Source organism: Phocoena sinus, chromosome 10 (assembly GCF_008692025.1).
Source record: "Phocoena sinus isolate mPhoSin1 chromosome 10, mPhoSin1.pri, whole genome shotgun sequence".
In the NCBI taxonomy this organism is placed as follows: domain Eukaryota; kingdom Metazoa; phylum Chordata; class Mammalia; order Artiodactyla; family Phocoenidae; genus Phocoena; species Phocoena sinus.
Genome location: NC_045772.1, coordinates 498,956 through 525,160, shown reverse-complemented (window position 1 = coordinate 525,160; position 26,205 = coordinate 498,956). Strand labels below are relative to the sequence as shown.

The 26,205-nt window shown below is 56.9% G+C and overlaps 2 protein-coding genes across 7 annotated transcripts in view; one reads left to right on the top strand and one right to left on the bottom strand.

The window, feature by feature from the left end:
- Positions 1-1,820: 1,820 nt before the first annotated feature.
- On the top strand, positions 1,821-22,514 carry SELENOO (selenoprotein O). 2 transcript variants are annotated; one of them, XM_032644535.1, is made up of 9 exons: positions 1,821-2,413; positions 13,522-13,608; positions 14,400-14,603; positions 15,524-15,704; positions 16,596-16,726; positions 17,105-17,385; positions 20,568-20,718; positions 21,493-21,678; positions 22,026-22,183. In XM_032644535.1, the coding sequence occupies exons 1-9, from the start codon at positions 1,848-1,850 to the stop codon at positions 22,039-22,041; spliced, it is 1,803 nt and encodes a 600-aa protein (XP_032500426.1). In that variant the 5' UTR covers positions 1,821-1,847; the 3' UTR covers positions 22,042-22,183. The 2 variants fall into 2 exon arrangements, with proteins under 2 accessions (XP_032500426.1, XP_032500425.1); XM_032644534.1 differs by lacking the exon at positions 13,522-13,608 and adding an exon at positions 21,776-21,932 and having other exon boundaries at positions 1,824-2,413; positions 22,026-22,514.
- Positions 13,693-26,205, bottom strand: part of TUBGCP6 (tubulin gamma complex associated protein 6) — a 30,309-nt gene continuing 17,796 nt past the window's right edge. The window contains exons 16-26 of one of the 5 annotated variants that reach the window (XM_032644532.1): positions 24,913-26,029; positions 24,688-24,746; positions 24,348-24,483; positions 24,099-24,267; positions 23,868-24,009; positions 23,580-23,774; positions 23,369-23,501; positions 23,088-23,301; positions 22,827-23,008; positions 22,595-22,728; positions 19,069-21,628 (exon numbers count right to left, since the gene is read on the bottom strand). In XM_032644532.1, coding sequence (XP_032500423.1) covers positions 22,637-22,728; positions 22,827-23,008; positions 23,088-23,301; positions 23,369-23,501; positions 23,580-23,774; positions 23,868-24,009; positions 24,099-24,267; positions 24,348-24,483; positions 24,688-24,746; positions 24,913-26,029 — 2,439 coding nt within the window. In that variant the 3' untranslated portion in view covers positions 19,069-21,628; positions 22,595-22,636. Of the gene's footprint in view, positions 13,712-19,068; positions 21,629-22,594; positions 22,729-22,826; positions 23,009-23,087; positions 23,302-23,368; positions 23,502-23,579; positions 23,775-23,867; positions 24,010-24,098; positions 24,268-24,347; positions 24,747-24,912; positions 26,030-26,205 lie in introns of those variants that run through there. The other 4 variants (XM_032644530.1, XM_032644529.1, XM_032644531.1 and 1 more) reach the window with 4 other exon arrangements.

Here is a 26,205-nt window from a genome sequence, read left to right as displayed (position 1 = left end):
AGCTCCCACGCATCAGGGCCACGTGGACCCTGCGCTCCAGCGGCACCTGCAGGTACCGGATGGGCCTAGGGAGGTCCACGAGGCCACGCAGCCCAAGAGTGAGGCAGAGGCAAGGTTGCCAGGGCTGGGAGGGCCACTGACCCTCCCACACTGACCTGCTGAACCACTGGAACCCACCAGATGTTCCCTCTGCTGTGAGCTCAGGCAGGGCAGGCAGTAGGGCACAGAGTCCGGCACTCACAGGCCCTCAAACACCCAGTCCCACCAGATTCCAGAGTAGGGGTAGGACAGTGGGGTGAGGTGGCCAGGAGATGGGGCAGGAGGGCCTGGGCCTGGGGAAGAGGGGAGTCTCAGGTCAGGTCTCCCAGGTAGCTAGGAAGGAGGCTGGGAACAGGGGACTCTGCCAGCAGGCCACGTGGGGAAGACCCCAGGTGGGTCCAGGTGGAAGGGAAGCCGTCAGGCTGCAGGAGGGGGCTCCAGGATGCCAAGCACGAACCAGGCCCTCACCACGTTGTCCCCGTTGTCCGTGGGACCCCCCACCCCACACAGAAGGCAGTGTCATTGCTCACGTCAGGGAAGAGGACCCCGAGCTGGAGGTGGGTGAGGGCTTCGCCGAGGTCACAGAACCGGCAGGGGCGGAGCTGGTTCACACAAGGTCTGGGGCACCTTGCTGGGGCCCCAGGGGGAGGTTCCGAGGCGTCTCCCTGAAGTTGGTGTGGAATTGGGGCAGCGGGAACAGAACAGCCCCAGCCATGGGTGAGCTCGCGAGTTTGTCCGCGGTCTCGGGTGTGACTCTGGGTCCAGGTGGGCAGGGGCTTGGGAACCCCTTCAAGGAACACCCATGCCATGCAGGCATCAGTGGGGTCCCCTGGGGGGCCCTCCAAAAGGCTCTTCTGAACGGAACCCCTGAGTCATTCTGCAACACTGACCCCAGCTCCTCACCTGGGGGCAGGCCCTTCAAGGCCAGGCTTGCCCTCCCCACCCTGCGCCCACCCTAGGCCTCCTGGGCATCTATGGGGGGTTTCTCTGGACCAGGCTCTGTTCTGGGGAAACTGGTGCCCAGATCACCAAGGTTCCCACCTTTCCAGAGCGTGGGTGAGAAGAAAGACACACAGGAAACAGGAAAATAAGGGAATGAGCTAATTTCAGAGAGAAGCGCAAGGAAAAACACAGGAGGCAGGCAGGAGAGGTGGGCCTGGGATCCAGCCCGCGTGTGAGGAACCCTGCTTGGAGCAGGGAAAGAGAAGGAGCAAAGGCCCTGTACGAGGGAGTCGCCTGGCCCCAGGCTGGCAGGCTCTGCTCTCAGCTTTGGCTTCGCCCTGGGGCTCTTCCTGGCCCAAAAATGTCCCCCAACTTTCGGACAGATCTGGACAAAGGTCCTCTTTCCCTCCTGCCCTGTGCGCAGTGGGCAAAGGACAATCCAGGGCCAAACCTCAGCAAAGCGTGGGGCCGGGTCTGACCTTGGCTTCACCGCGGAGTTGGGAGGCACCCCGGAGGTCCCATGGGGACGTCACTCGTCACGGCCACCGGCCCGGAGAGCTCAGCCCGGACTGGCCGGTGCCTCTGGGACGGACCTCCAGGGACCTGCCGTTGTGGCACAGGGCAGTCATTCCGGACGGCCCAGTCTCCGCCGCGCGCTCCAGCCATCAGCCGCAGACCCGCGGACCGGGACCCGGACGGGCCGGGACCTCGCAGTCCCCGAGACGAGACCTGGAGCAGAAGCAGATAGATGGCGTGACCAATCAGAGCCAGGCTTTCGCGGGTGCCGCCCCCGGCAATTGGGCGGCGGGGCGTGGGGCGGGCCTTCCGGTCGGGGCACAGGGGCTTCCGCCGCCGCGGCGCCTCGGATGGCCGCGCTCCGGCTAACGCTCGCGGCCTCGCTCGCGGCCGCCCGCGCCCGGCTGCCCCTCGGCCGCTGCCCGCCGCCAGCGCCCTGCTCCGCGTCCGCCGGCGCCATGGAGCCTGAGCCCCGCTGGCTGGCGGGGCTGCGCTTCGACAACCGCGCCCTGCGCGCGCTGCCGGTGGAGACGCCGCCGTCTGGCCCCGAGGGCGCCCCGTCCGCGCCGCGGCCCGTGCCCGGCGCCTGCTTCAGCCGCGTGCGGCCCGCGCCCCTGCGGCAGCCGCGCGTCGTGGCGCTGTCGGAGCCCGCGCTGGCGCTGCTGGGCCTGGGCGCGCCGCCCGCCGACGCCGCCGCCCGCGAGGCTCGTGAGGCCGAGGCCGCGCTCTTTTTCAGCGGCAACGCGCTGCTGCCGGGCACCGAGCCCGCCGCGCACTGCTATTGCGGCCACCAGTTCGGCCAGTTCGCCGGGCAGCTGGGCGACGGCGCCGCCATGTACCTGGGCGAGGTGTGCACTGCGGCCGGCGAGCGCTGGGAGCTGCAGCTCAAGGGCGCCGGCCCCACGCCCTTCTCCAGGTGTGTTTGCGTCCGTACCCGCGTAGCTGTCCTCCCCGGTGGGGCGGTTGGGGGGGGGGGGGGAGATTAACAACGGAAAAGTGTGACGTGGGGACGTAGAACGTGGTGGGTAGCAGCGCCCGACCCAAAGGCCCTGAGGCCAGGACAGGAGGCGAGGGAGGAGGTTCTGTGGCTCGTGGCCGCCTCGGAGCGCCCGTCTGCCTGGAAGGGGGGGGAGGGGAGGGTCCTGCCGCCCCTCAGGTCAGGCTGAGCGTCTGATCACACAGCGCTGGCAGCTGCCCCTGCTCTGTTCTCGTAAACTATCCAGAGAGTTCGGAGTCAGTTCTACGTGCAGCACGTTCGTGTTTACCGCGTGCCCAGCCCTGCTGCCTGCCCGGCGCACTCGGCTTCCGGCTTCCTCTGAATGCTGAGCGGGCAGCTTCGCTCCCACACCCCTTAGCACTGCAGGTGCCTGCTGTGCAGACGGTGCCCTGGACCGGGACAGATCCTCAGCCCAGTAGACCTTCTCCCAGGCCCGGGCTTCCAAGCACTTGGGGGCCAGCCATGTTCTGACCCCGCAGTGAGGTGGGCCCAGGGGCTCATGGGCCAGGGCCGGGGTCCAGATGCCCACAGCCTGAGCCAGCAGCTGTCACGCCTCTCCTGTACACACAGTGCTGATAGTCTCTGCTCCTTTTCACTAAAAAAGGTCACATATTTAGCCCATATTTGTTAAATGCTTATTGAATGGCTGAAAGAATCACACCTAACTTGGCGTTTTATGTTCCAAGAAATCCCGAGGGTGTGTCTCTGGTCTGGCCCCTCCCCTCCCTTCAGGGACCGAACCGAACCGAACCGGGCCCCCACCTCTAGCAGCGCCACCTCAGATCCTCAGGATAGCTGGTCCTTCCTCATCCCCCAGTCTTCAAACCTTGGTGTCTCTGAAATGTCCTGAGTGAAGCCTGGCACCTGCCCCACCCTCCTGGAGCAACCTGCTCAGAGCTGTCTGCACTCGTGGCCAGCAGAAGCATTTCTGCTCCTTGGGGTCCCGGGTAAATGTTTATCGTCCTGGGGCCTTCACATTGTACGAGCATCTTTCAGCTTTATGTGTTCATTTTAATCATTTGTTTTTGCCATTTATAAAAAACATTTTTGTGAGAGTCTAATCTGCTGTTGGAAGTTGCTTTTAATATTTGAAGACTTGAGTTGTAAGTCAGTGTTTCCAGACCTGAGGTCCTTTAAAAGAAAGAGGCTGTTTGACCCTTACCAGATGTGCACCCACCCACCACCCCCAGCATTTCCTGGGGTCCCCGGCCTCAACAAGGCTTGAGGCTAACATCTGAAGTGATGTGAGTGGCTTGAGGCCAGCAGCTGCTCGAGTCCCCCCGGCGTGGGTTTTGGGGGGTGCGCAGGTGGCTTCTTCTGCCTCCCATGGGAGTTGGGATTTCGGGACGGCCTCTTCTGCCAGGTGCAGAAGAGCTTGTCCTCAGCTGGGTCCACCCCAGCACTTTGGCTGGGAACAGACATGGGCGCCCAGGAGAAGGGACCGTTGTCACGTGTCCATGCGGCTCTCTGGGGGCAGGGCCACCCTGAGGCCCTGCACCCTTGCTGTGTAATCATTATTCAGTTCTGCTTTCTGCTCTGGGCACTTTGCCCCAGGCAAGGAGATATGCAGCTTGTTTTCTGGATCATTTTTACCAGATCCACAATTAGCTTGGACTGTACTGGCTTCCTGCTAAACAGGCTGGGGGGCCGGGGGGAGCGGGTGTGGAGTGACATTTGAGGACGGATTACAGACTAGAAGGGGGTGAGTGGAGTGCAGCTGTGGACCGAGGGTCTCGTCAGCCACAGGCAGGCACAGTCACCCTGCAGACAGCCCTGGGGTGACCGTCAGGCCGGGTTTCTAGAGGTGTCACTCACACCCAGGCTCCCAGGTGAGGGCAAGGCAGGAGGCCTGCAGAGATCTCCACTGACCCCCGGCCTAGGCCCCAGCACCCCAGACTCACGCTGGCCCGGCTCTGGCCTCTTCCCGGCAGAGGACGTGGGCAGGCGTGCACCCTGGGCACCTTCACTCAGCCTCGGTGTCCTTCTGCAGGTGAGACGGAAGTGAGCCCAGTGTCTTCCCACCAGTTTTTGTTCTTTCCTAGAGAATTTTCCAAACTGTTTCAGGTGCCTTCCTGCCTGGGAGAGTGCTGGCACACTGCCATGCCCTGGGCCAGGCCAGGAAGCCAGGCCCGACCCTGAAGGGCAGAGATCCAAGCTCACTTTGTTGTTGTGTTTGTTTTCTGGGTGGGGGTCTTGGAGGTCGAAGTGTCCAGAGCCCTTCATCTTACAAGGAGGGGCTGAGGACGTGGCTCATGCAGGCCAGCTGTTCTCGTGTGCTGCTACCACTTTCCTTCTTTAATTTTAAAAAGTAATAAGATGGGGCTTCCCTGGTGGCGCAGTGGTTGGGAGTCCGCCTGCCGATGCAGGGGACGCGGGTTCGTGCCCTGGTCCGGGAAGATCCCACGTGCCCCAGAGCGGCTGGGCCCATGAGCCGTGGCCGCTGAGCCTGCGCGTCCGGAGCCTGTGCTCCGCAACGGGAGAGGCCACAGCAGTGAGAGGCCCGCGTACCGCAAAAAAAAAAAAAAAGTAATAAGAGTTTCCAGTCCAGCATGTAAGAAACTTTGGAAATCATCACTCCACTCTAACAAGTAAAAAGCTGAACAAACTGAAAAATCAACAAGTCTTAGATATGCAGGAAAAGTGAGGTCAGAGGGCAGATTGCTGCCCCACCCCCCAAACTGGAGAGACTGACAGGCGAATACAAAGAATTACGAGTTACCAGGGTGGAAGTCTGCACAGATCCTTGCCCTGTAATTGGTGAATTGCTGGAGGCTCAGTATGTACGAGTCAGTTGAAGATTTCGGGGCCCAGTCGTAAGCGAGCCCCACACTCTGGTGAGTTTTACCTCCTGGAGCTCTCCTGTCTTCTCACAGTGAATATTGGTGGAAAATCCCTTTGTGCTTCTGGCAGGAGGGGGGAAAAGGAGGTCTATGGAATACACCAGAGCACTCTGTTCTGAACAAGGCTGCCCTTGGTGGAAGCTAATTAACCAGAGCCTGACCTGCTGGGGTGTTATCAGAGCCCCTCGGACCTGGGGAAGGGAAATGACCAGCTCCAGCGCCCTCTGGCGGAGAGGAGACTGAAAAGCACATATGGAAGCTCTCAGTCCAGAGGCACAGAGTCCCTGAGAGTCTGAGGCCTCCACCTGACACCTGTAGCCCGCCTCTACATCGCTGAAGGCCTGCTTACAGTAGCTCCTTTTACCCCATACATCATGCCTGGCTATCGAGAAAAAAGTACAAACATACTAAAAGGCAGAAAACACAGCTGGAAGAGACAGGGCCAGCATCAGAAGTAGCCTCAGACATGGCAGAGATGCTGGAATGGTCAGACCAGCACTCCAGTTGTGTGTGATAAACACACTCAGGGCTCTAAAGGATAAACCAGGCAGCATTCAAGAATAGATGGGCAGGGGCTCCCTTGGTGGCGCAATGGTTGAGACTCTGCCTGCCAGTGCAGGGGACACGGGTTCGAGCCCTGGTCCGGGAAGATCCCACATGCCACGGAGCAACTGGGCCCGTGAGCCACAACTACTGAGCCTGCGCGTCTGGAGCCTGTGCTCCGCAACAAGAGAGGCCGCGACAGTGAGAGGCCCGCGCACCACGATGAAGAGTGTACCCCACTCACCGCAACTAGAGAACGCCCTCGCACAGAAACGAAGACCCAACACAACCAAAAATAAATAAATAAAAATTTAAAGTGACGTGTCATTAAAAAAAAAAAAGAATAGATGGGCAGGGGGCTTCCCTGGTGGTGCAGTGGTTAAGAATCTGCCTGCCAATGCAGGGGACACGGGTTCATGCCCCAGTCCGGGAAGATCCCACATGCCGCAGAGCGGCTGGGCCCATGAGCCGTGGCCACTGAGCCTGCGCGTCCGGAGCTTGTGCTCCGCAAAGGGAGAGGCCACAACGGTGAGAGGCCCGCGTACCAGAAAAAAAAAAAAAAAAAAAAGAATAGATGGGCAGGACTTCCGTGGTGGTGCAGTGGTTAAGAATCCGCCTGCCAATGCAGGGGACATGGGTTCGAGCCCTGGTCCGGGAAGATCCCACGTGCCGCAGAGCATCTAAGCCAGTGCACCACAACTACTGAACCTGTGCTCTAGAGCCCGCGAGCCACAACTACTGAGCCTGCTTGCCAGAACTACTGAGCCCATGCGCCTAAAGCCCGTGCTCTGCAACAAGAGAAGCCACTGCAATGAGAAGCCCGTGCACAGCAACGAAGACCCAATGCAGCCAAAAATAATTTATTTATTTTAAAAATAAAAATAAAATAAATAAAATGAGACTAGAGGAATTCCCTGGTGGTCCACTGGTTAAGACTCAGGCCTTCACTGACAAGGGTCTGGATTTGGTCCCTGGTCGGGGTACTAAGGTCCCTCAAGCCGCTCAGCATGGCCAAAAATAAATAAATAAAACTTTTAAAAAAAAAAGGATAGATGGGCAGGCAGAGCAACTAAGCCCATGCGCCACAGCTACTGAGCCCATGCTCTAGAGCCTGCAAGCCACAACTACTGAGCCCACGTGCCGCAACTAATGAAGCCCTCACGCCTAGAGCCTGTGCTCCACAACAAGAGAAGCCACCGCAGTGAGAAGCCCATGCACCTCAACAAAGCCCACACGAAGCAGCGAAGACCCAACACAGCCAAAAATTAAATAAATAAATAAATAAAACAGAAGAAGAATAGATGGGCAGTGTAAGCAGAGATGGAAATTCTGAAAAAGATGAAAAGGAAATGCTAGAGATTTCTAGCAAAAACACTGTAACCAAAGTGAAGAATGCCTCTGATGGACATGTTGCTAGACTGGACACAGATGAGGAAAGAATCTCTGAGCTTGAAGATATCTCATGAGAAACCTCCAAAGATAAAAAGCAAAAAAAGTTTAAAAAAATAAAGACTGAAAAAATCCAAACACTCACCAAGAATTGTCGGACAAATGCAAAAGAAGTAACACATGTGTAATAGGAATACCAGGAGAGAAAGAGAGAAAGAAACAGAAGAAATATTTGAAGAAATGACTGAGAAATTCCCCAAATTAATGTTAGACACCAAACAGATCCAAGAAGCTCAGAGCACACCGAGCGGGATGAATGCCTCCCCCACCCCCACCAAAAGACAAAAACAAACTATACCTAGGCTCATAATTTTCAAATTACAGAGAGGCAGAAATAAAGAAAAAAAGTGAAGGAAGCTAGAGGAAGGAAACACTTCACCTACAGAGGAGCAAAGATAAGAATTACGTCTGACTTCTCAGAAGCCAGGGAAGCAAGAGGAAAGTGGACTGAAGTATCTAAAGTGATGAGGAAAAAAAACCACCCACCTGGAATCCCGTACCCTGTGAGATTATCCTTCAAAAGTGAAGGAGAAATAAAGACTTCCTCAGACAAACAAAAATTGAGGGAAATTGTTAGCAGCTGACCTGTCTTGCCAGAAATGTTAAAAGATGTTCTTTATAGGGAATGAAAACGATGTAGGTCAGAAACTTGAATCCTCATAAACGAAGAGCATAAGAGAAAGAAGTGAAAGTACAATAAAAACCTTTACTTTTCCTCATCTTAATTGATATAACAGGTAATAGCTTGTTTAAAATAATAGTAATGAGGCATTTATGTATAAATGAAATTAATGACACCAGTCAAATAAGGGATGGGAGAGAGGGATTAGGATTATTTTGTTATTATAAGGTACTCATACTACCCACGGAGCAGGATAGTGTTACCTGAAAGTAGACTTGGATTAGTTGTAACTGGTATATTACAAACTCTAGGGCAACCTTTTAAAAAAATTATTATTTTATTTATTTATTTATTTAATTTTTGGATGCGTTGGGTCTTCGTTGCTGCGCACGGGCTTTCTCTAGTTGCGGCGAGCAGGGTCTGCTCTTCGTTGTGGTGCGCGGGCTTCTCGTCGCAGTGGCTTCTCTTGTTGCGGAGCATGGGCTCCAGGCACACGGGCTTCAGTAGCTGTGGCACGCGGGCTCAGTAGTTGTGGCTCACGGGCTCTAGAGCGCAGGCTCAGTAGTTGTGGCGCGTGGGCTTAGTTCCTCTGCAGCATGTGGGATCTTCCCAGACCAGGGCTCGAACCCGTGTCCCCTGCATTGGCAGGTGGATTCTTTACCACTGTGCCACCAGGGAAGTCCTAGGGCAACCATTTTTTAAAGAGTAAAACAAAACAAAAAAGTATAACTGATACGCTAGGCGAGAACTGATGAAAAAAGAAAAAGTGGAATCACAAAATGCTCAGTTAAAACCACAAAACGCAGAAAAAGAGTGAAAGAGAAAACAAAGAGAAAGGCCAATAAATTAAAAAACAAGACCAAACTCTATGTTGTCCATAAGAAATCCACTTTAAATATGAAGACACATGTAGATTAAAAGTAAATGGGGCTTCCCTGGTGGCGCAGTGGTTGAGAGTCCGCCTGCCGGTGCAGGGGACACGGGTTCGTGCCCCGGTCCGGGAGGATCCCACATGCCGCGGAGCGGCTGTGCCCGTGAGCCATGGCCGCTGAGCCTGCGTGTCCGGAGCCTGTGCTCCACAACGGGAGAAGCCACAACAGTGAGAGGCCCGCGTACCACAAAAAAAAAAAAAAAAAAAGTAAATGGATGGGGAATTTCCCTGGTGGCCTAGTGGTTAGGATTCAGTGCTTTCACTGTGGAGGCCCGGGTTCAGTCCCTGGTTGGGGAACCATCCCGCGTGCTGCCAAAATACAAAAAAAAAAAGGAAATGGATGGAGGAAAGCATACCATGCTAACACTAGTTAGCAGGAGTGGACTTCAGAGTAAGGAAAGTCATTAGGGATAAAGAGGCGTGTGACAAACTGATGAAGGGGTCAGGGAGGCAGAACAGTCCTTACTTGTATATGTGCCAGAGTACCATGAGGCAGAAACTGACAGAACTGCAAAGGGGCACAGATGAATCCACTGTCATTGTTGGAGACTCAACACCCCGATATCAGAAATGGACAGAGCAGGGGCTTCCCTGGGGGCGCAGTGGTTGAGAGTCTGCCTGCCGATGCAGGGGACACGGGTTCGTGCCCTGGTCTGGGAAGATCCCACATGCCGCAGAGCGGCTGGGCCCGTGAGCCATGGCCGCTGGGCCTGCGCGTCCGGAGCCTGTGCTCCGCAGTGGGAGGGGCCACAACAGTGAGAGGCCCGCCTACCGCAAAAAAAAAAAAGAAAAGAAAAGAAATGGACAGAGCCAGCAGGCAGAAAATTGGTAAGGCCATCTTTGAACTCAGTTAACACCATCAGTCAACTGGATATAAAGAACATCTATAGCCTATTTCATCTAACAACAATGGGATACAAATTCTTCTCAGGCCCACATGGAACATTTATCCAGAGAGACCACATTCTAGGCCATAAAACACACCTTAAAAATTTTTTTAAAATAAAAATCATACAGTGTCTGTTCTCAGGCCACAATGGAATCAAACTAGAAATCAATAACATAACTGAAAATCCCAAAATGCTTGGAGATTATGCAACATACTTCTAAATAACACATGGTTAAAGACAAAATCTCGAGAAATTTTTAAGTATTTTGAACTAAATGAAACCGAAAACACCAAATGTATGGGGTACGGTGAAAGCAGTGCTTTGAGGGAAGTTTATAGCAGTGAGTGCATATGTTAGTAAAGAAGAGAGATCTAAAACCAATCATTTAAGCTTCCACATTAGGGAACTACAAAAAGAAGAGCAAATCAAATCCAGAGTAAGCAAAAGAAAAGAAATAATAAGAATTGGAGCAGGAGTCAGTGAAATTGAAATAGGAAATCAGTGAAACCAAAAGCTTGTTCTTTGAAAAGATCAATAAAATCAGTAAAGCTCTAGCCAGGCTAACTAAGAAAGAAAGTGAGGACACAAATACTAATACCAGAAATTAAAGAGGGGACATCATGCAGATCAAAAGGATAATAAAATTACTCTGAACAATTCTGTGCTCACAAATTTGACAACCTAGGTGAAATGGACCAATTCCTTGAAAGACACAATTTGCCAAAACTCACAAGAAAAAAATAAGGCAATCTGAATAGGCCTATATATATTAAAGAAATTGAGTCAACAATTAATAATCTTCCAAAACAGAAAGCACCAGGCCCAGATGGACTCACCAGTGAATTCTACCAAACATTTAAGGATGAAATTATTCCACTCTTTTTCACAGAATGGAAGCAGAGGAAATACTTCCTAACTCATTCTATGAGGCCAGCATTACCCTAATACCAGATCCAGACAAAGACAATACAAGAAGAGAAAACTACACACCAAAACCCCTCGTGAACATAGATAAAGAAATCTTCAACAAAATATTAGCAAATCAAATCCAACAATGTTTGAAAAGAATTATACATCACCACCAAATGGGATTTACTCCAGGTATGCAGGTCTGGTTCAGTATTCAAAAATTAATTAATGTGGTCCATCAGATCAACAGGCTGAAGAAGAAGACTCACATCATCACTTCAGTTGGAGCAGAAAAGGCATTTGACAAAACCCAAGACCTGTCATGGTAAAAACTCAGTAAATTAGCAACAGAGGGGAACGTCCTCAACTTGACAGAGGATCTACAGGAAACGTATAGCTAAATCTACTTAATCATGAGAACCTCAAAGCCTTCCCACTAAGACTGGAAACAAGACAAAGATGTTCCCTCTTTCCATTGCTTTTCAACATCCCTGGAGGTCCTATAGCTAATGTAACAAGACAAGAAAAGCGAAGGCATACAGATCGAGATGGAAGAAATAAAAATTGTTTTTGTTTGCAGCTGAACATCTATGTAGAAAATCTCAAAGAACTGACCAAAAAATGAGCTCATAAGCAGTTATAGCAAGGTTGCAGGATACAGTTACTACATAGGTCAATCACTTTAGTATATCCCAGCAGTGAACAAGTGGAATTTGAAATTAAAAACAATACTGTTTACATTAGCAATCCTAAAAATTAGATTCACACCTAAGTGTGCGTTCACACTTAGGTGTGAATCTAACAAAATATAAGACGTCTACTAGGAAAACTACAAAACTGATAAAAGATCTCAAAGAAGAACTAAATCAATGTAAAGATATTCCACATTCATGGATAGGAAGACTCAGTATTGTCAAGATATTGGTTCTTCCCAACTCAAGCTATAGATTCGATGCAATCCCAATCAAAGTCGCGGCAAGTTATTTTGTAGATATTGACACACTGATTCTAAAATTTATATCGAGAGGCAAAAGACCCAGTATAGCCCTCAGAATACTGGGGGAGAAGAACAAAGTCAGAGGACTGACACTACCGCACTTCAAGACTTAGCGTAAAGCTTCAACAATCAAGAGAGTGTGGTTTTGCAACTACCGAAGCCCGCGTGCCTAGAGCCCGTGCTCTGCAACGAGACGCCACCACAATGAGATGCCTGCACACGACATCCAAGAGTAGCCCCCGCTCGCCACAACTAGAGAGAAAGCCCACGCGAAACAACGAAGACCCAACGCAGCCAAAAGTAAATAAATAAAATAATCTCTTTTAAAAAAGAGAGTGGTTTTGGCCAAAGAATAGATAGGTCAATGGGACAGAACAGAGAGCCCAGAAATAGACCTGCGTAGATGTGGATCTTTGACAAAGAAGCAAAGGCAATCCAATGGAGCAATGATAGTATTTTCAACAGATTGTACCGGAACAACTGGATATCAACATACCAAAAAAAAAAATCTAGACACAGACCTGACACCCTTCACAAAAACTAACTCAAAATGGATCACAGGGCTTCCCTGGTGGCGCAGTGGTTGAGGGTCCGCCTGCCGATGCAGGGGACGCAGGTTCGTGCCCCGGTCCGGGAGGATCCCACGTGCTGCCGAGCGGCTGGGCCCGTGAGCCATGGCCGCTGAGCCTGCATGTCCGGAGCCTGTGCTCTGCAATGGGAGAGGCCACAACAGTGAGTGGCCTGTGTACCGCAAAAAAACAAACAAACAAACAAACAAAAAAATGGATCACAGACCTAAACAAAATGCAAAAATGTAAAACTCCTAGAAGATAAAATAGAAAATCTGGATGACCTTGGGTATAGAAATGACTTTTTAGGTACCATACCAAAGACAGGATCCATGAAGAAATAATTGATAGGCTGGACTTTATTAAAGTTAAAACTTCGGTGAGGGACAATGTCAGGAGAAATGAGAAGACAAGCCACAGACTGGGGGAAAATCTCTGCAAAAGACGCATCTGATAAAGGACTGTTATCCAAAATACACAAAGAACTCTTAAAACTCAACAATAAGAAAACAAACTGATTTTAAAATGGAGCAAAGACCTTGCCAGACACCTTCCCAAAGAAGATACAGAGATGACATATAAGCACTTTAAAAGATGTTTCACATCATGTGTCATCAGGAAAACGCAAATTAACAAGGAGACGCCATCACACACCTAGGAGGTTGGCCAAATTCCCAAACACTGACAACGCAACGTGCTGGCGAGGATGTAGAGCAACAGGAGCTCCCGTTCACGGCTGCTGGGCCTGCAGGACGGTGCGGCCGCTTGGGAAGACAGTGTGGTGGTTTCTTACCAAACTAAATACACTCTCACCACATGATCCAAGAATCACGCTCCTCAGCGTTTACCCAAAGCAGCTGAAAACACGTCCACACGAAAATCCTGTATGTGGATGTTCACAGCAGCTTTATTCGTAATTGCCAAAAATGGAAGCTGCCAAGATGTCCTTCAAGGTGAATAGATAAACAAACCCTGGCCCATCCAGACAATGGGATATTATTCAGCAAAAGAATAGAAAGAAAGAAAGAAAAAAGAAATGAGGCATCAAGCCATGAAAAGACGTGGAAGAAACTTAGATGCATATCAGTAAGTGAAGGAAGTGAATCTGAAAGGTCACACAGTATGATTCCAACTCTGTGACATTCTGGAAAAGGCAAAACTATGGAGACAATAAAAGACCAGGGGTTGGGAGGGGAGAGATGACCAGGTAGAGCACAGAGGGTTTTTCGGGCCGTGAAACTGTTCTGTATGACACTGTAATGGTGGATCTCTGTCAGACCCACAGAGTGGACAACACTGAAAGTGAACCCTGGTGTAAACAGTGGACGCTGGGCGATGATGACGTGTCGGTGTAGCTCCATCAGGTGTGACAAATGACTCCCCTTGGTGGGGATGTTGATATTGGGGGAGGGGTACATGAGAAGTCTCTTTGGCTTCTGATCAGTTTTGCTGCGAACCTAAAACTGCCTAGGAAAAGAAAGTCTATTTAAAATAATAGTAATAATGAAGGTTTAGCATAAGAAGAAAACACCCACGTGATTCAGAGCTGCCTGAGGGAGACTGGGGTCCTCCCCGCCACTGCAGGTGACGCTCTGTGTCTGTGCTGTTGTAAAAGGATGTTCACAACGTAAATTCATAAAAACAGAATTGTGGATTTGCGAGCGTGTGTGTGACCCTGGGAGTGGCCTTCCCTGACTTCTGTGTAGACCTGGCCTCCTGCCGCGGGCCAGGCACCCTGCGCTGTGGTTCCAGACCTGGAGGAGGTCAGGGGCTTAGCACCTGGGATCGTCCAAAGCAGACTCTCTTTACAGTGATGTCAGAGCTGCTCGTGGGTTGTTTTTATTTTACTTTATTTATTTTTTTTGCGGTACGCGGGCCTCCCGCTGTCGTGGCCTCTCCCGTTGCAGAGCACAGGCTCCGGACGCGCAGGCTCAGCGGCCATGGCTCCCGGGCCCAGCCGCTCTGATCCTCCTGGACCGGGGCACGAACCCGTGTCCCCTGCATCGGCAGGCGGACTCTCAACCACTGCGCCACCAGGGAAGCCCATGGGTTGTTTTTAAAAAGCCATTAGGAGGCGTTCTCCCGGCCCCTTCCCTCTGTGGCCATGCCTTGGTGTCGAGTGGAGCCCAGCAGTGACCTCTGTGCTTGACCCCAGACAGGCCGACGGTCGCAAGGTGCTGCGCTCAAGCATCCGTGAGTTCCTGTGCAGCGAGGCCATGTTCCACCTGGGCGTCCCCACCACGCGGGCCGGCGCCTGCATCACGTCCCAGTCCACCGTCGAGCGGGACGTGTTCTACGACGGCAACCCCAGGCCCGAGCAGTGTGCGGTCGTGCTGCGCGTGGCCCCCACGTTCCTCAGGTACCGCCCGTCCTCGTGCTCCTGTGTCGCCCCTGCCCGGCCAGGGTGCAGGGCCTGGGGCGGTGTGTCCAGAGCTGTGGACCTGGAGTTCACGACCAGGAGCTCCGTAAGATGCACCAAGAAAACGGCCTCACTGTGCTCCTGGACGAGCGGCCGTGACGCCTGGTGTGCCCGCGTCCTCTGGCCCCTGCTCACTGACTGGAGGCCTCCTGGCTGCCGTCTCCAGCGGGGCCTGTCAGTCCTCGACGTCACCACGCTGTCTGGCGTCAGGTGCTCAGTACTGACCACCTGAACCCAGAGTCGCCAGGAGGTGGCTGTGGCCGTCTGGCGGGGTCAGGTGACCCAGGCCGACCCTGTGCGTCAGCTGTCACCAGCTTTCCGTTTGTCCTCCGGGGGTGGAGGTGTCGGGGCAGGCGTTGGCCTCGTCCTGGGAGACCCGGGGCCTCCGGGCACAGCTGCACTAGTGGCGTTTGGACCAGGTCGTCTTTGCCGTGGGCTGATCTGTGTCTCGTAGGGCGTTCAGGCAGCGTTCCTGACTTCCACCCACGAGCTGCTGGTAGTTACCCCCGTCGTGACAACCAAAAATGCCTCCGGACGTTAGCCCGCCCCCTGGGGGTATAACTGCCCCACCGCTGAGCCTGCGGCTCACCCCACTACAGGACACCGGTGATGGGCGCATCCCTCGGTCTGGGAGGCCGGACACAGAACCCGTCTCGTCCCTGCAGGGCGGCCGTGGCAGTCCCAGCCCCGTGCACCCCGGGAAGTGCCCTGTGTCTGCCTGAGTCACTGAACGGCCAGCTACGTTTGGTGGCTTGTCCCCGCCGCCCCGCCACGAGGGCTAGCAGCACCCTCCCTCCTTCCTTACTCGTGAGGGGGAGGCATCACGTTTAACCTGTTGTCAACGCGGGTCTTCCCTCCAGGTTCGGATCCTTTGAGATCTTCAAGTCCTCGGACGAGCACACGGGGCGCGCAGGCCCCAGCGTGGGGAGAAACGACATCCGAGTGCAGATGCTCGACTATGTCATCAGCACTTTCTACCCCGAGATCCAGGCCACTCACGCCAGCGACAGCGTGCAGAGACACGCCGCCTTCTTCCGGGAGGTCGGTGGCAGCTGCCCCGCCGCGGGCAGACGCTGGGTGCCCGGCCCTCTTGAGTCACCACCCGCTGGCTTAGCCCAGGGGCAACTTCTCAGATACGGTTGAGGGTCGGGGTCCTGGGACAGACCCCAGGTCACTGTTTGAGCAGCATCGAGGGGCCACGTGGAGAGCTTGGGAGGGAATGAGGGCTGGTGGGTGCTGGGCCTCCCGCGTGGGGCCTGTGTTCACGGTGGCCCCAAACACACACCCCTTGGCCTCTCCATTTCGCCCAGAACTCTTAGGCGTCGTCTCACACGACAGTCACAGTTGTGGGAGGTGGTGCAGCCTCAGCCAGTGACAGGCAGCAGGGCGAGGGGTCGGCCTGAGGGCCGGAGGCCACCGTCCTGCACGTGTCACTCCTCGGAGCCCACTGCAGCCGCACTGTTGCTTCTCGTCTGTCACGTGGGTGATAGGGGGCGGCAGGTCTGGCAGCCAGACCCTGGGCTGGGCAGCGGGGCTGTTTGAGCCCCTCTCCCTGCAGCCCAGGGCGAGGCGGGGCCCTGGGCACAGCATCTGGACCTGGGCAGTTCTCGCCTGAGAATGTGTAACTTCCTCCCTTGTTTCCACGTGGTCATCCTACGGGGCCTGAGTCATGGGAATGTCCAGGTTCCCTGACTTTTCTGGTTTGGATAAAAGCCAAAAGACAGTGAGTATATGAGAGAGAGAGGGTGTATGTGAGGAACAGAGCCACTCACGTCAACTCATCCAAAATACTTTTCCCTCCTTAACCATCCTTGGTGGTTCTGCCCACAGCTGAGCGTCAGCTGACAGGACAGGACACGGTCGGGCACCGCTGGCCCGGTGGGCAGGGGGCAGAGGGGAGCACCCAGCGGCTGTCCCGTGCCACTGTTGCAGGTGACGCGGCGCACGGCCCAGCTGGTGGCTGAGTGGCAGTGCGTGGGCTTCTGCCACGGCGTGCTCAACACGGACAACATGAGTATCGTGGGGCTCACCATCGACTACGGGCCCTTCGGCTTCCTGGACAGGTGGGCATCCCGCCGCGTGCCAGGGGGCCCTGGCGGGGAGGCACGTGGCAGCGGGAAGGACCTGCAGGCCTGTGTGTCTGCTCTTGTTAATGTTTTGTTCGGTGTTTAATTCTCAGCAAGGCCCGGTCAGCCAGCCATCCCCAGAGCAGGAATCCCTGGAGGGTTCTGAGCACAGAAGCACTTTAAACAGCACCCTCTCGGCTCCCGGGTGGAGAGTGGGTTGAAGGGGTGGCCGCAGGGGCCGCGCTGGAGTGCGGCTCCCCTGCTCTAGAGGCTGCGGGGCCCCGTGGGACAGGCAGTGGAGCGGCGGCCACCCGGGGCCTGCACTGTCGCTCGGCAGGTCCTCTCAGGCAGCTCGCGGCTCTCCCCACGCGGCAGGTACGACCCCGACCACGTGTGCAACGCCTCCGACACCGCCGGGCGCTACTCGTACAGCAGGCAGCCCGAGGTGTGCAAGTGGAACCTGCAGAAGCTGGCGGAGGCCCTGGACCCCGCGCTGCCCCTCGAGCTGGCCGAGGCCATCCTGGCGGAGGAGTTTGATGCCGAGTTCCGCAGGCACTACTTGCAGAAAATGCGCTGGAAGCTGGGCCTCGTGCGGGCTGAGCGGGAGGAGGACAGCGCCCTGGTGGCCAGGCTCCTGGAGACCATGCACCTGACGGGTGAGTGTGGGTAGGGCGCGTGCACCACGCTGTGGTGACACAGCGTGAGACCAACCTTTCACGTCTCGGTGGCTTTAAGCACATTCACCTTGTCTTGCAACCATCACCGCGTCTACAGAACGTCCTCGTCTTCCCAGACGGACATCTGCACCTGTGAAGCACCAGCTCCCCGGCCCCTCCCCCCACCCCTGGTGACCTCACGCCTGCTTTCTAAGAACTCGCCTCCTCCAGGGACCTCAGGCAAGGGGGTCATGAGGTTCTTCTCCCCGTGTGTCTAGCTCACCCCACGCAGCACGACATCCTCCGGTGGTCATCCCTGCTGTGCGGGTGGCCTGCCTTTTGCTCGTCCCTCGTCTGTTGGACACTTGGGCTGTTCCACCCTGTGGCCGCCATGCGTAATAACGCTGCTGTGAGCACAGACGTGCTGTGTCTCTGCGTTCCTGTTTCCCATCCTCTCCAGGGCGCCGCTCCGGCTAGGACGCCTGGTTCTGCGCGGCAGAAGTGGCCGAGCCAGCGTCACTTACCGTTCCTGCTCTTGGGGGAAAAAAGCTCTGTCTCACACGAGTGTGATGCGAGCCGTTGGCCTGTGCGCACGTGGCTTTTCTCAAGTAGAGGATGTTTCCTTCTGTCCCTCACTGGGTGTTTTCACACTGGGCCTCAGTTGAGGTGATCACCAGGCTTTACTTCCTCATTCATGTCCTGTCTTAGTTCAAACTGCCTCTCACGGTCTGGAAGCTGGGGGTCGAGGATCAGGGTGCCGCCTTCTGGCTGTCCTCACACGGCAGGGTAGGGAGCAGGGGCACGACCCTCGTGACCTACCTCCCAGAGGCCCCCACTCCAAATACCATCGCCCTGCAGAGCTGGGTTTCCATATATGAATTCGGGCAGGGGACACACACACACACACCTTGTGTTCTGGGGATAAACCCTGCTTGCTCCTTCTGGTGTTTTGCTGAGGTTTCTTTTACATCTGTATTTACAAGGGATACTGGTCTGTGGTTTTCTTTTCTTGTGCTATCTTTGTTTGGCTTTGGTATCGAGGCAGTGCTGACCTCATGAATGAGTTAGGAAGCGTTCCCTCCTAGTTGTCAGAAGAGTTTGAGAAGGACTGGTGTTAATTCTTCTTTAAATGTTTGGTAGAATTCACCAGTGAAGCTGTCTGGTCCTAACATTCCCTGTGTTAGGAAGTTTCCGGTCTCCCTACTTGCTATGGGACTATTTAGATTTTCTATTTCTTCTTGAGTCAGGTTTGGTACTTTATGTGTTTCTGGGAGTTTGTGTCATCTATGTTATCTAAATTATTATTCATAGTGTTTTCTCAGTCTTCTATTTCTGTACAGTCTGCAGTGACGTCGCCACTTTTATTTCCTTTATTACCTGTGTCTTTTTTTCTTTCTTAGCGTAGCTAAAACTTTGTCAGTTTTACTTATCTTTTCAAAGAACCAACTTTGGTTTCAGTGATTTTCTCTTGTTTTTCTCTGTTTCATTTATCTCTGTTCTAATCTCATTTCCTTCCTTTATGCTAACTTTGGTCTTATTTAGTTCTTTTTCTACTTCTTTAGATGTAAGATTAGATTATCGATTTGAAATCTTCTTTTACTGAGAAGTAACTGGCGTATGGCATTATATGTCTCAGTTGTGCGACATGATGGTTTGCTGTATGTATATAATGTGAAATGATCATCACACAGTTACAAGTTTATTTTTTTCTGGTGATGAGAGAAAAGCTGCTCTTTTAGCGCATTTACAGCCATAAACCTCCCTCTGAGCACTGCTGCTTTTGGTTCATACCTCTGAGTATTTTCTAATTTCCCTCGTGATTTCTTTGTAGACCCAGTAGTTGATTCATTTTCACATTACTTGTGAATTTTCCAGTCGTCCTTCCATTTGTGACTTCATGCCATCGTGGTTGCAGAAGACACGGGTCTTTTCAGTGTATTAAGACTGGTTTTATGGCCCAACACGTGGTCTGCCGTGGAGAACGTGCATCTGAGAGCTTGGGTGGAGTGTCGTGTCTGTTGTTCACGTTGTTTCCTCGTTGACCTTCTGTCCACGTGTTGGGTGGTGACGTCCCAACTCTTACAGAACTGCTCGAGTCCACCCTTCAGGTTTGTTTGTTTGTTTTTAAATTGGAGTGTAGTTGACTTGAAACGTTTTGTTTGCCCTCCAGTTTTGCGAGTCTTTGCTTTGTGTATGGGGGGCTCTTGTTTGGTGCATGTTTATAATTGTTACATCTTCTTGCTGAACTGACTCATCAATACATAATGCTCCTCTTTGTCAAGTTCTTACATAAAGTCTGTTTTTCTGACGTCAGCGTAGCCACCCCAGCTCTCTTCAGGTTACTATCAGTATGCAAATCATGGGGTATTTTTTCCATCCTTTTGCTTTTGACTTACGAGTCTACAGCGAGTTATCTTACTGTAGTTGGATCACGTTTGGGTTTTTTTTTAATCCATTCTGCCAGTCTCTGCTCTTCGAATGGAGACTTTAATCCATTTATTTTATTTTATTTTATTTTTTTGGCTTGCAGCGTCTTTGTTCCCCAACCAGGGATTGCACCCGTGCCCTCAGCAGTGAAGGCACAGAGTCCTAACCACTGGATCAGGGAATTCCCTAATTCATTTACTTTTAAAGTAATTACTGATAAGGGAGGACTTACGCTGTTTCGCTCTTTTGTTTTCTGTCTTACACCATTTTTGTCCTTTGTCTTCTCTGTTACTGCTCTCCTGCTTAGGTGATCTTTTGCAGCATACCCTTCTGGTTTCCTTCTCATCTTCCCTTGTGTCTGTTTGTTTTTTGGATGTTTCCTTGGGGGTTTTCGTGACAGTGTTTTAGCAGGTCGCTGAGGCCCTCCCAGCGTCTGTCTGTGTCACGTCCTGTGCCGTCTCGGCCCTGCAGCTCCTGAAGCAGGAGGTGCTAACTGCCGTGACAGTGACGAGGGCCAAGGCCCGGCCTCGGTGCCTTCACTGTATTTACCCATCTTACAGATGAAGAAGCCAGGCTTGGAGGCCTTGAGAGACTGAGTGACTCGTCAGGTTCAGAGTGGGGGCTGAGCTGGGAGGACTGAGGGGCGGGCTCAGGAGTCCCCAGCCTGACACCGAGCAGGGCACCGCACACGTGTCGGATGAACACGTGTGGCCCTCTGGTGACGGGACGGTGCCCTGAGCAGCTGCATGTCCCAGGTGCTGACTTCACGAACTCCTTCTACCTGCTGAGCTCCTTCCCCGCCGGGCCGGAGTCTCGGGACCTGGACGAGTTCCTGTCCGCGCTGACCGCTCAGTGTGCCTCCCTGGAGGAGCTGAGGCTCGCTTTCCGACCCCAGATGGATCCGCGGTGGGTACTGGGGTCTTGCTTCCCTAGCATTTGTTTCCGGAAAGGGAGGAACGTTTAGAACGAAGCCTTTGGGAGGATGCTGGAGACAGAGTGCCCAGGCGGCCGCTCCACTCCCAGGAGTGGGACGGACGGTCAGGCCCTGGCTTTGTGGCCCTGAGGCCCTCTGGTCAGAGGACAGGATGGAGATGCTGACACAGGAAAGGGGAGGCCAGGTAGCACAGGCTGGGGCACGGTGGGCTCTGCTCTGGGGAGGCTCCCCAGGAAGAGCCTGGGTGTGGGCCCGCAGACTCCAGCCAGACCGGGCTTTCTGCGCCATCGTGTCACGTCCTGAGGGTGCAGCTCAAAACCCGTCACCAGCGTGTCCCGTCCCGTGCCAAACAGGCATCTAGCAGCAGTGCGGGGAGGGGCTGAAGCTGGCAGGAGCTGCTGAGCGTGGAGCCAGGGGAACTGGGGAAGGGGGTGTCAGGGGCTGCCCTGCCCCCAGAGGTGGAGAAGCGTCCAGCCCTGTGATCACTGTGGGAGGAGCTGGCAGCAGTGAACCTCTCCCAGAGGGACTGGGTCCTGGGTTTGGATGTGTGGCTGCCGGCAGGGAGCCGGGGCCGGCCCGGGTCAGCCTGCGGCGGCTGCGGTAGAACAAGGGCGGACGGCTGGTAGCGGTCCCACGTCTGCTGCATCCGTCGGACCCAGGCTCACCCCTGGTGGGGCTGGGGCCGGGGCCGGGGCGGCGGCGGGGACGACGTGGCCTGGGGCCCCTGACGCGCCCGCTCCACGCAGGCAGCTGTCCATGATGCTCATGCTGGCGCAGTCGAACCCGCAGCTTCTGGCGCTCATCGGCACGCGGGCGAGCCTGGCGCGGGAGCTGGAGCGCGTGGAGCGGCAGTCGCGGCTGGAGCAGCTGAGCCCGGCCGAGCTGCACAGCAAGAACAGGAGCCGCTGGGCCGAGTGGCTCCTGGAGTACAGGTGGGCCCCCGCGCCCCCACACCCCGCCCCCCCTCGGGGACCGCAGGGCCGCGGGGCGGGGCTGCTCTGCTGATGCTCGGCTCGGGTGTGACTCCAGAGCCCGGCTGGAGAAGGATCGGGAGGCCGCCGGCGACACCGCTGCCTGGCAGGCCGAGCGCGTGCGCGTTATGCACGCGAACAACCCCAAGTACGTCCTGAGGAACTACGTCGCACAGGGCGCCATCGAGGCCGCCGAGAGCGGAGACTTCTCAGAGGCAAGCGGCCCGCCCGGCCCTTCCCTCCTGGTCCCCTCCCGCTGCCGGGGAGGCGGGGCCCCAACAAACACCGCACCCCCTGCTCTCCTCCAGGTGCGGCGGGTGCTGAAGCTGCTGGAGACCCCTTACCGTGGGGAGGGGGTGGCCGCCGAGGCCTGCGAGGCCGCCGAGCCCGAGGAGGCCAGTGGGGAGGCCGGCGGGGCAGCCAGCCGGCGGCACTCGTACAGCAGCAAGCCCCCGCTCTGGGCCGCGGAGCTGTGTGTGACGTGATCCTCGTAACCGCCTCGGAGGCCTCCACACAGGAGCCCCGAGGCCCGAGCCCACGAGTCCACGAGGCGAGGTGGCGCCCGCCCCACCCGTCTCTCCGTGACGTCAGAGATGCCCAGTCAGGACCTGACCCGTCTCTGCCCGATGCCGACTCGGCAGCACCGCCCAGCCCCCAGGCTCTGCTCCCGGCGACAGGCTGCTCTGCGCCAGGACGGCTCAGCTCGGCAGAGGGGGCCGGTGGACGCGCAGCCCCCGCCCACCTCGCCAGCCTGGTGGGGGACGCAGCCCCTAAATAAACTGGCAGCTCCCTCGGTCGCCTCCGTGTGTTCGTTCTGCCCCCGCCCCGGCCCAGGACCCGCCCCGGTAGAGAGAGGCGTGAGTGGGGCGGGCAGCACCTTTATTGCAGTGCAGGCACCCCCGCCGGGGCCGCACAGGCCTCAGGCGTCCTGGTAGTAGCTGTTGAAGTTGATGCGCAGCAGGAAGTCCTCCAGGTGGGGCTGGTAGCCGCGGTTCACCAGCTTGCTCACCACTGGGGGGAGGGCGTCGGTGAGCAGCTCAGCCCCGCCCCGGCCCCGCCCGGCCCCGCCCGGCCCCGCCCGGCCCCGCCCGGCCCCAGGGGAGGGTCACCTTTGAAGAGGAAGTGGGAGTAGTACTTGAAGGCGCTGTAGGACTGCTGCAGGAGGGCGAAGTTGGGGTGCTCGGGGCCGCGCCAGGGCTGGGCGATGAGCTGGCTGCGGAACTTGAGCACCAGGCTGAAGGTACTGTGAATGACGTTCATGACCGGCGCCGCCTTCTCCGTCAGCAGGCCCCTGCGAGGGCGGGCGGGGGCTGCGGTGAGCGCGCCGCCGCGGGGGACGCGGGGGGCGCGGCCCCGGCCCCGCGCCTCACCTGAACACAGCCTTGTGCAGGTACTCGGCATGGGCGCGCTGGATCTCCTCTAGGTCGCCCACCGAGGCCAGCCTGGCCTGGAACTCACACCAGGTGACGTGCAGGATCTGGTTGGCGATGTAGCCCTGGATGACCTTCACGAAGTGCTGCATCTCGTGCTTGAACAGCTGTAGCTGGCGGAACTGCACCGAGCCGGCTGCGTGGCTCACCCGTGCTGCGGGGGGGGGGGTGTTGAGCTACAGCCGCGAGCTGAGGGGACACCGGGGCCCCGCCAGGCTCACCTGTGCGCTTGAGGTGGAAGCAGACATCCTTGAGTGTCCACATCATGAGCTTCAGCTGCAACAGGAAGGAGAAAATGCCGCTGTACCTGCTCAAGCAGCCCTCGGTGACCACGATGTTGAGGGGCCAGTCAACCTGCCAGGGAAGCCAACTTAGCACGCCGTGCGTCCCGAGACCGTCGCCCGCCCATCTGCACAAGGGGGCCCTGCTCACCTTGTACCTGAGCTCCAGGCAGCTCAGCACGTCCGGGGCGTTGGGGGCAAACGTCTCGGGCAGGAACTTGAGGGCGAAGGAGAGGTTGGCGGCGTGCGGCGTGTCGCCGTGCAGGCTGTACTGCAGGGCCTTGCTCAGCACGGAGTTGAGCACCAGCGGGCTGAGGAGCTCCCCAGGCGTCTGTCCCGCCCCGAGCTGCAACAGCAGGGCACGGGTGTCCCGAGGCGTCCCGAGGCCTCCAGACCCCCTCCCGCAGCCCCACCTGTGCCCGCCCCACCCGGGCCTCACCTTCTCGAAGAGCAGGTCGCTGAGGGACTGCGCAAACTCCCCGTCCTCCATCAGCAGGAAGTGCCGCAGCGCCTCGAAGTGCGCCCCGAGGTGCAGCTCCACGAAGAAGTAGTCGACTGCGGCCTTGTTCACCAGGGAGACGCTGGCAGGAGGGGCCTGGCGTCACTGGCCGGCAAGGCGCGGAGGGCCGGGTGGGGAGGGCCGGGCGGGGCGGGCCGGGCGGGCACTCACTGGGCAGCCAGCGGGGCCGTGATGGAGTGCTTCATGAGCACGGGCAGCGGCAGCAGCTCGCTCAGCTGCACCGCGCTCGCGTCTGCGTCTGACTGGGCCCCGGGGTCCTCGGGGAGGGCGAAAGCTCGGGGCAGCCCGTGGTGCAGGAGGCGGGCAACGGGAGGCTCTGCTGCAGGGGTGACACGGACCACGGTCCCGCACCAGGGACACGCCGGCCAGGCTCCCTCCCGCCACGGCCAGCCCACTCACACATGGCCTCGTAGCTGTCCGGGTACCGCTCCAGGCAGTACTGCCCCACCAGGCCCGCCAGGTAGGCCTGCTCCCTGTCCCAGCGCTGGGCCGCCTCCTCGCCAGGGCCTGGGCTGCTCCGGGTGTCCACGCCCTCCTGAGACAACCCAGCCTCAAGGAGCCCGCCTGTTCCCCTCGAGTGGGAGAGGACGGACCAGGCGGGGGGCATCCCCCGCGTGCTGCCCAGTGCCAGGGCGGAGCCCTCACTGCCCACGACAGGCCAGGCGGGGGCAGGGGGCCCACCAGCAGCACACGCTACCCCGACTCCTGGTCCCCAGCCCCTGACCCCGTCTGCTCTGACCTGTGAGCTCGGAGGGCCACTTGGAGAGAAGTCCTGGGAGTCCCCACTCGCCCCCGGGCCTGAGCGGAACAAACGGGGTGGGAGGGGGCGTCAGGGCCCAGCACCTGCCGCAGGACAGCGCCCCACCAAGTCCCCGGGGCAGCCAGCTTCTCACCCGCCCCCCCCCCCCCCCCCGGGGCTCACGGACGCCCCCCGTCACAGGACAGCCCTGGGGGCCCCACTGACCTGGCTCCTCAGGGATACTGTCTCCCAGAGCAGTGGGCGCAGCCTCCGCAGACAGCAAGTCCGGCAGGCCAGTCTCCTCCCCACGGCCAGAGCCGCCTGAGGCCGTCTCTGCAGGCAGCCGTGGCTCATGTTCCCGGGCAGGGCTCTGGGCTCCCAAGCTGAGGCCTGACCGGGACCCACGGTCAGGGGGCGCCCAGGGGGGCCCGGGCACGTTGGGCTCGGCTTCCCCTGAGAGCACCCCCAGCATCACACTGGACTGAGACACGTGTCCGTGGACGTTCCACCGTGGCCGGGAGGGGGCCACATCCCACACGTTCTCCCCCACCCTGATGCTGGCATCAGACACGTGTCCGTGGACGTTCCACCGTGGCCGGGAGGGAGCCACATCCCACACGTTCTCCCCCACCCTGATGCTGGCATCAGACACGTGTCCGTGGACGTTCCACCGTGGCCGGGAGGGAGCCATTCCAGAACCATAACCCTCTGTGGGAACACCAGGCTCTGCCACTTGCCCACAGAGCTGCCCCGGGGCCTGGCTGCTCTCCTCCTGGCAGGAGGGGTGCTGGGGGGGGTGCGCGTAAGGCAGAGCCACCCGCCCATCTGGGACACACGTGTCCAGCTGTGCGTGAGTGTCCTCCCGCGGCCGCTGCCCCTCACTGCCCAAGCTGCCTCCTGCAGTCTGGAGGGCCCCTGGGGAAGCTGGGGCGGCCACAGACGGCCTCAGGATGGTTCTGAAATCGTACTCCTGTGGCCCGGAGGGCCCTGTGTCCGCTGCCGCAGACGGAGCCAGGGGGGGCAGGTCCGAGCCAATGGTCTGCAGTGCCTCGTCCAGGACGGGGGCCGCGCTGGTGAGCACAGGCTGCTCAGCCCCCTGGGCCGTGGGCAGGAAGTCTCGGATGCTGAGGCCCACAGAGAACGGCCCCGGCCCCTCCGCCTGCTCTGACAGCGGGCCTGCTCCCGGCCCTGAGCCGCAGGCCCCAGCTGCCGGAGGCTCGAGGGGCCGCGGCGTCAGCATGCTCTGCCCGTCGGGGCTGTCCCGGGCAGCCTCATGCCGCCCCTCACGCCCAGGATCACAGCTGCCGCCTCCGTCCGGGTGCTCAGGGCCCAGAAAGGAAGCCTGAAACACAAGTGCGCGTCGGTCCCTCCCGTTATCTGGCTCTGTCCCCCAAGTTCGGTCCTGCGCCCAGCACCAAAACCCACGACAGGGGGGCAGTGGGGACACAGGCCAGGCACGGGGCAGCCAGATCCGAGCCCCACCCTACGTGCCCTGGATCCTGCCCCGGCCCCTCGCCC

Excerpts from the sequence above, each read along its gene's own strand:
- SELENOO (XM_032644535.1), top strand. The coding sequence starts at position 1,848 with ATGGCCGCGCTCCGGCTAACGCTCGCGGCCTCGCTCGCGGCCGCCCGC. Across the intron at positions 14,604-15,523 it reads GTGGCCCCCACGTTCCTCAG|GTTCGGATCCTTTGAGATCT; the intron begins GTACCGCCCGTC and ends TCTTCCCTCCAG. Across the intron at positions 15,705-16,595 it reads ACGCCGCCTTCTTCCGGGAG|GTGACGCGGCGCACGGCCCA; the intron begins GTCGGTGGCAGC and ends CCACTGTTGCAG.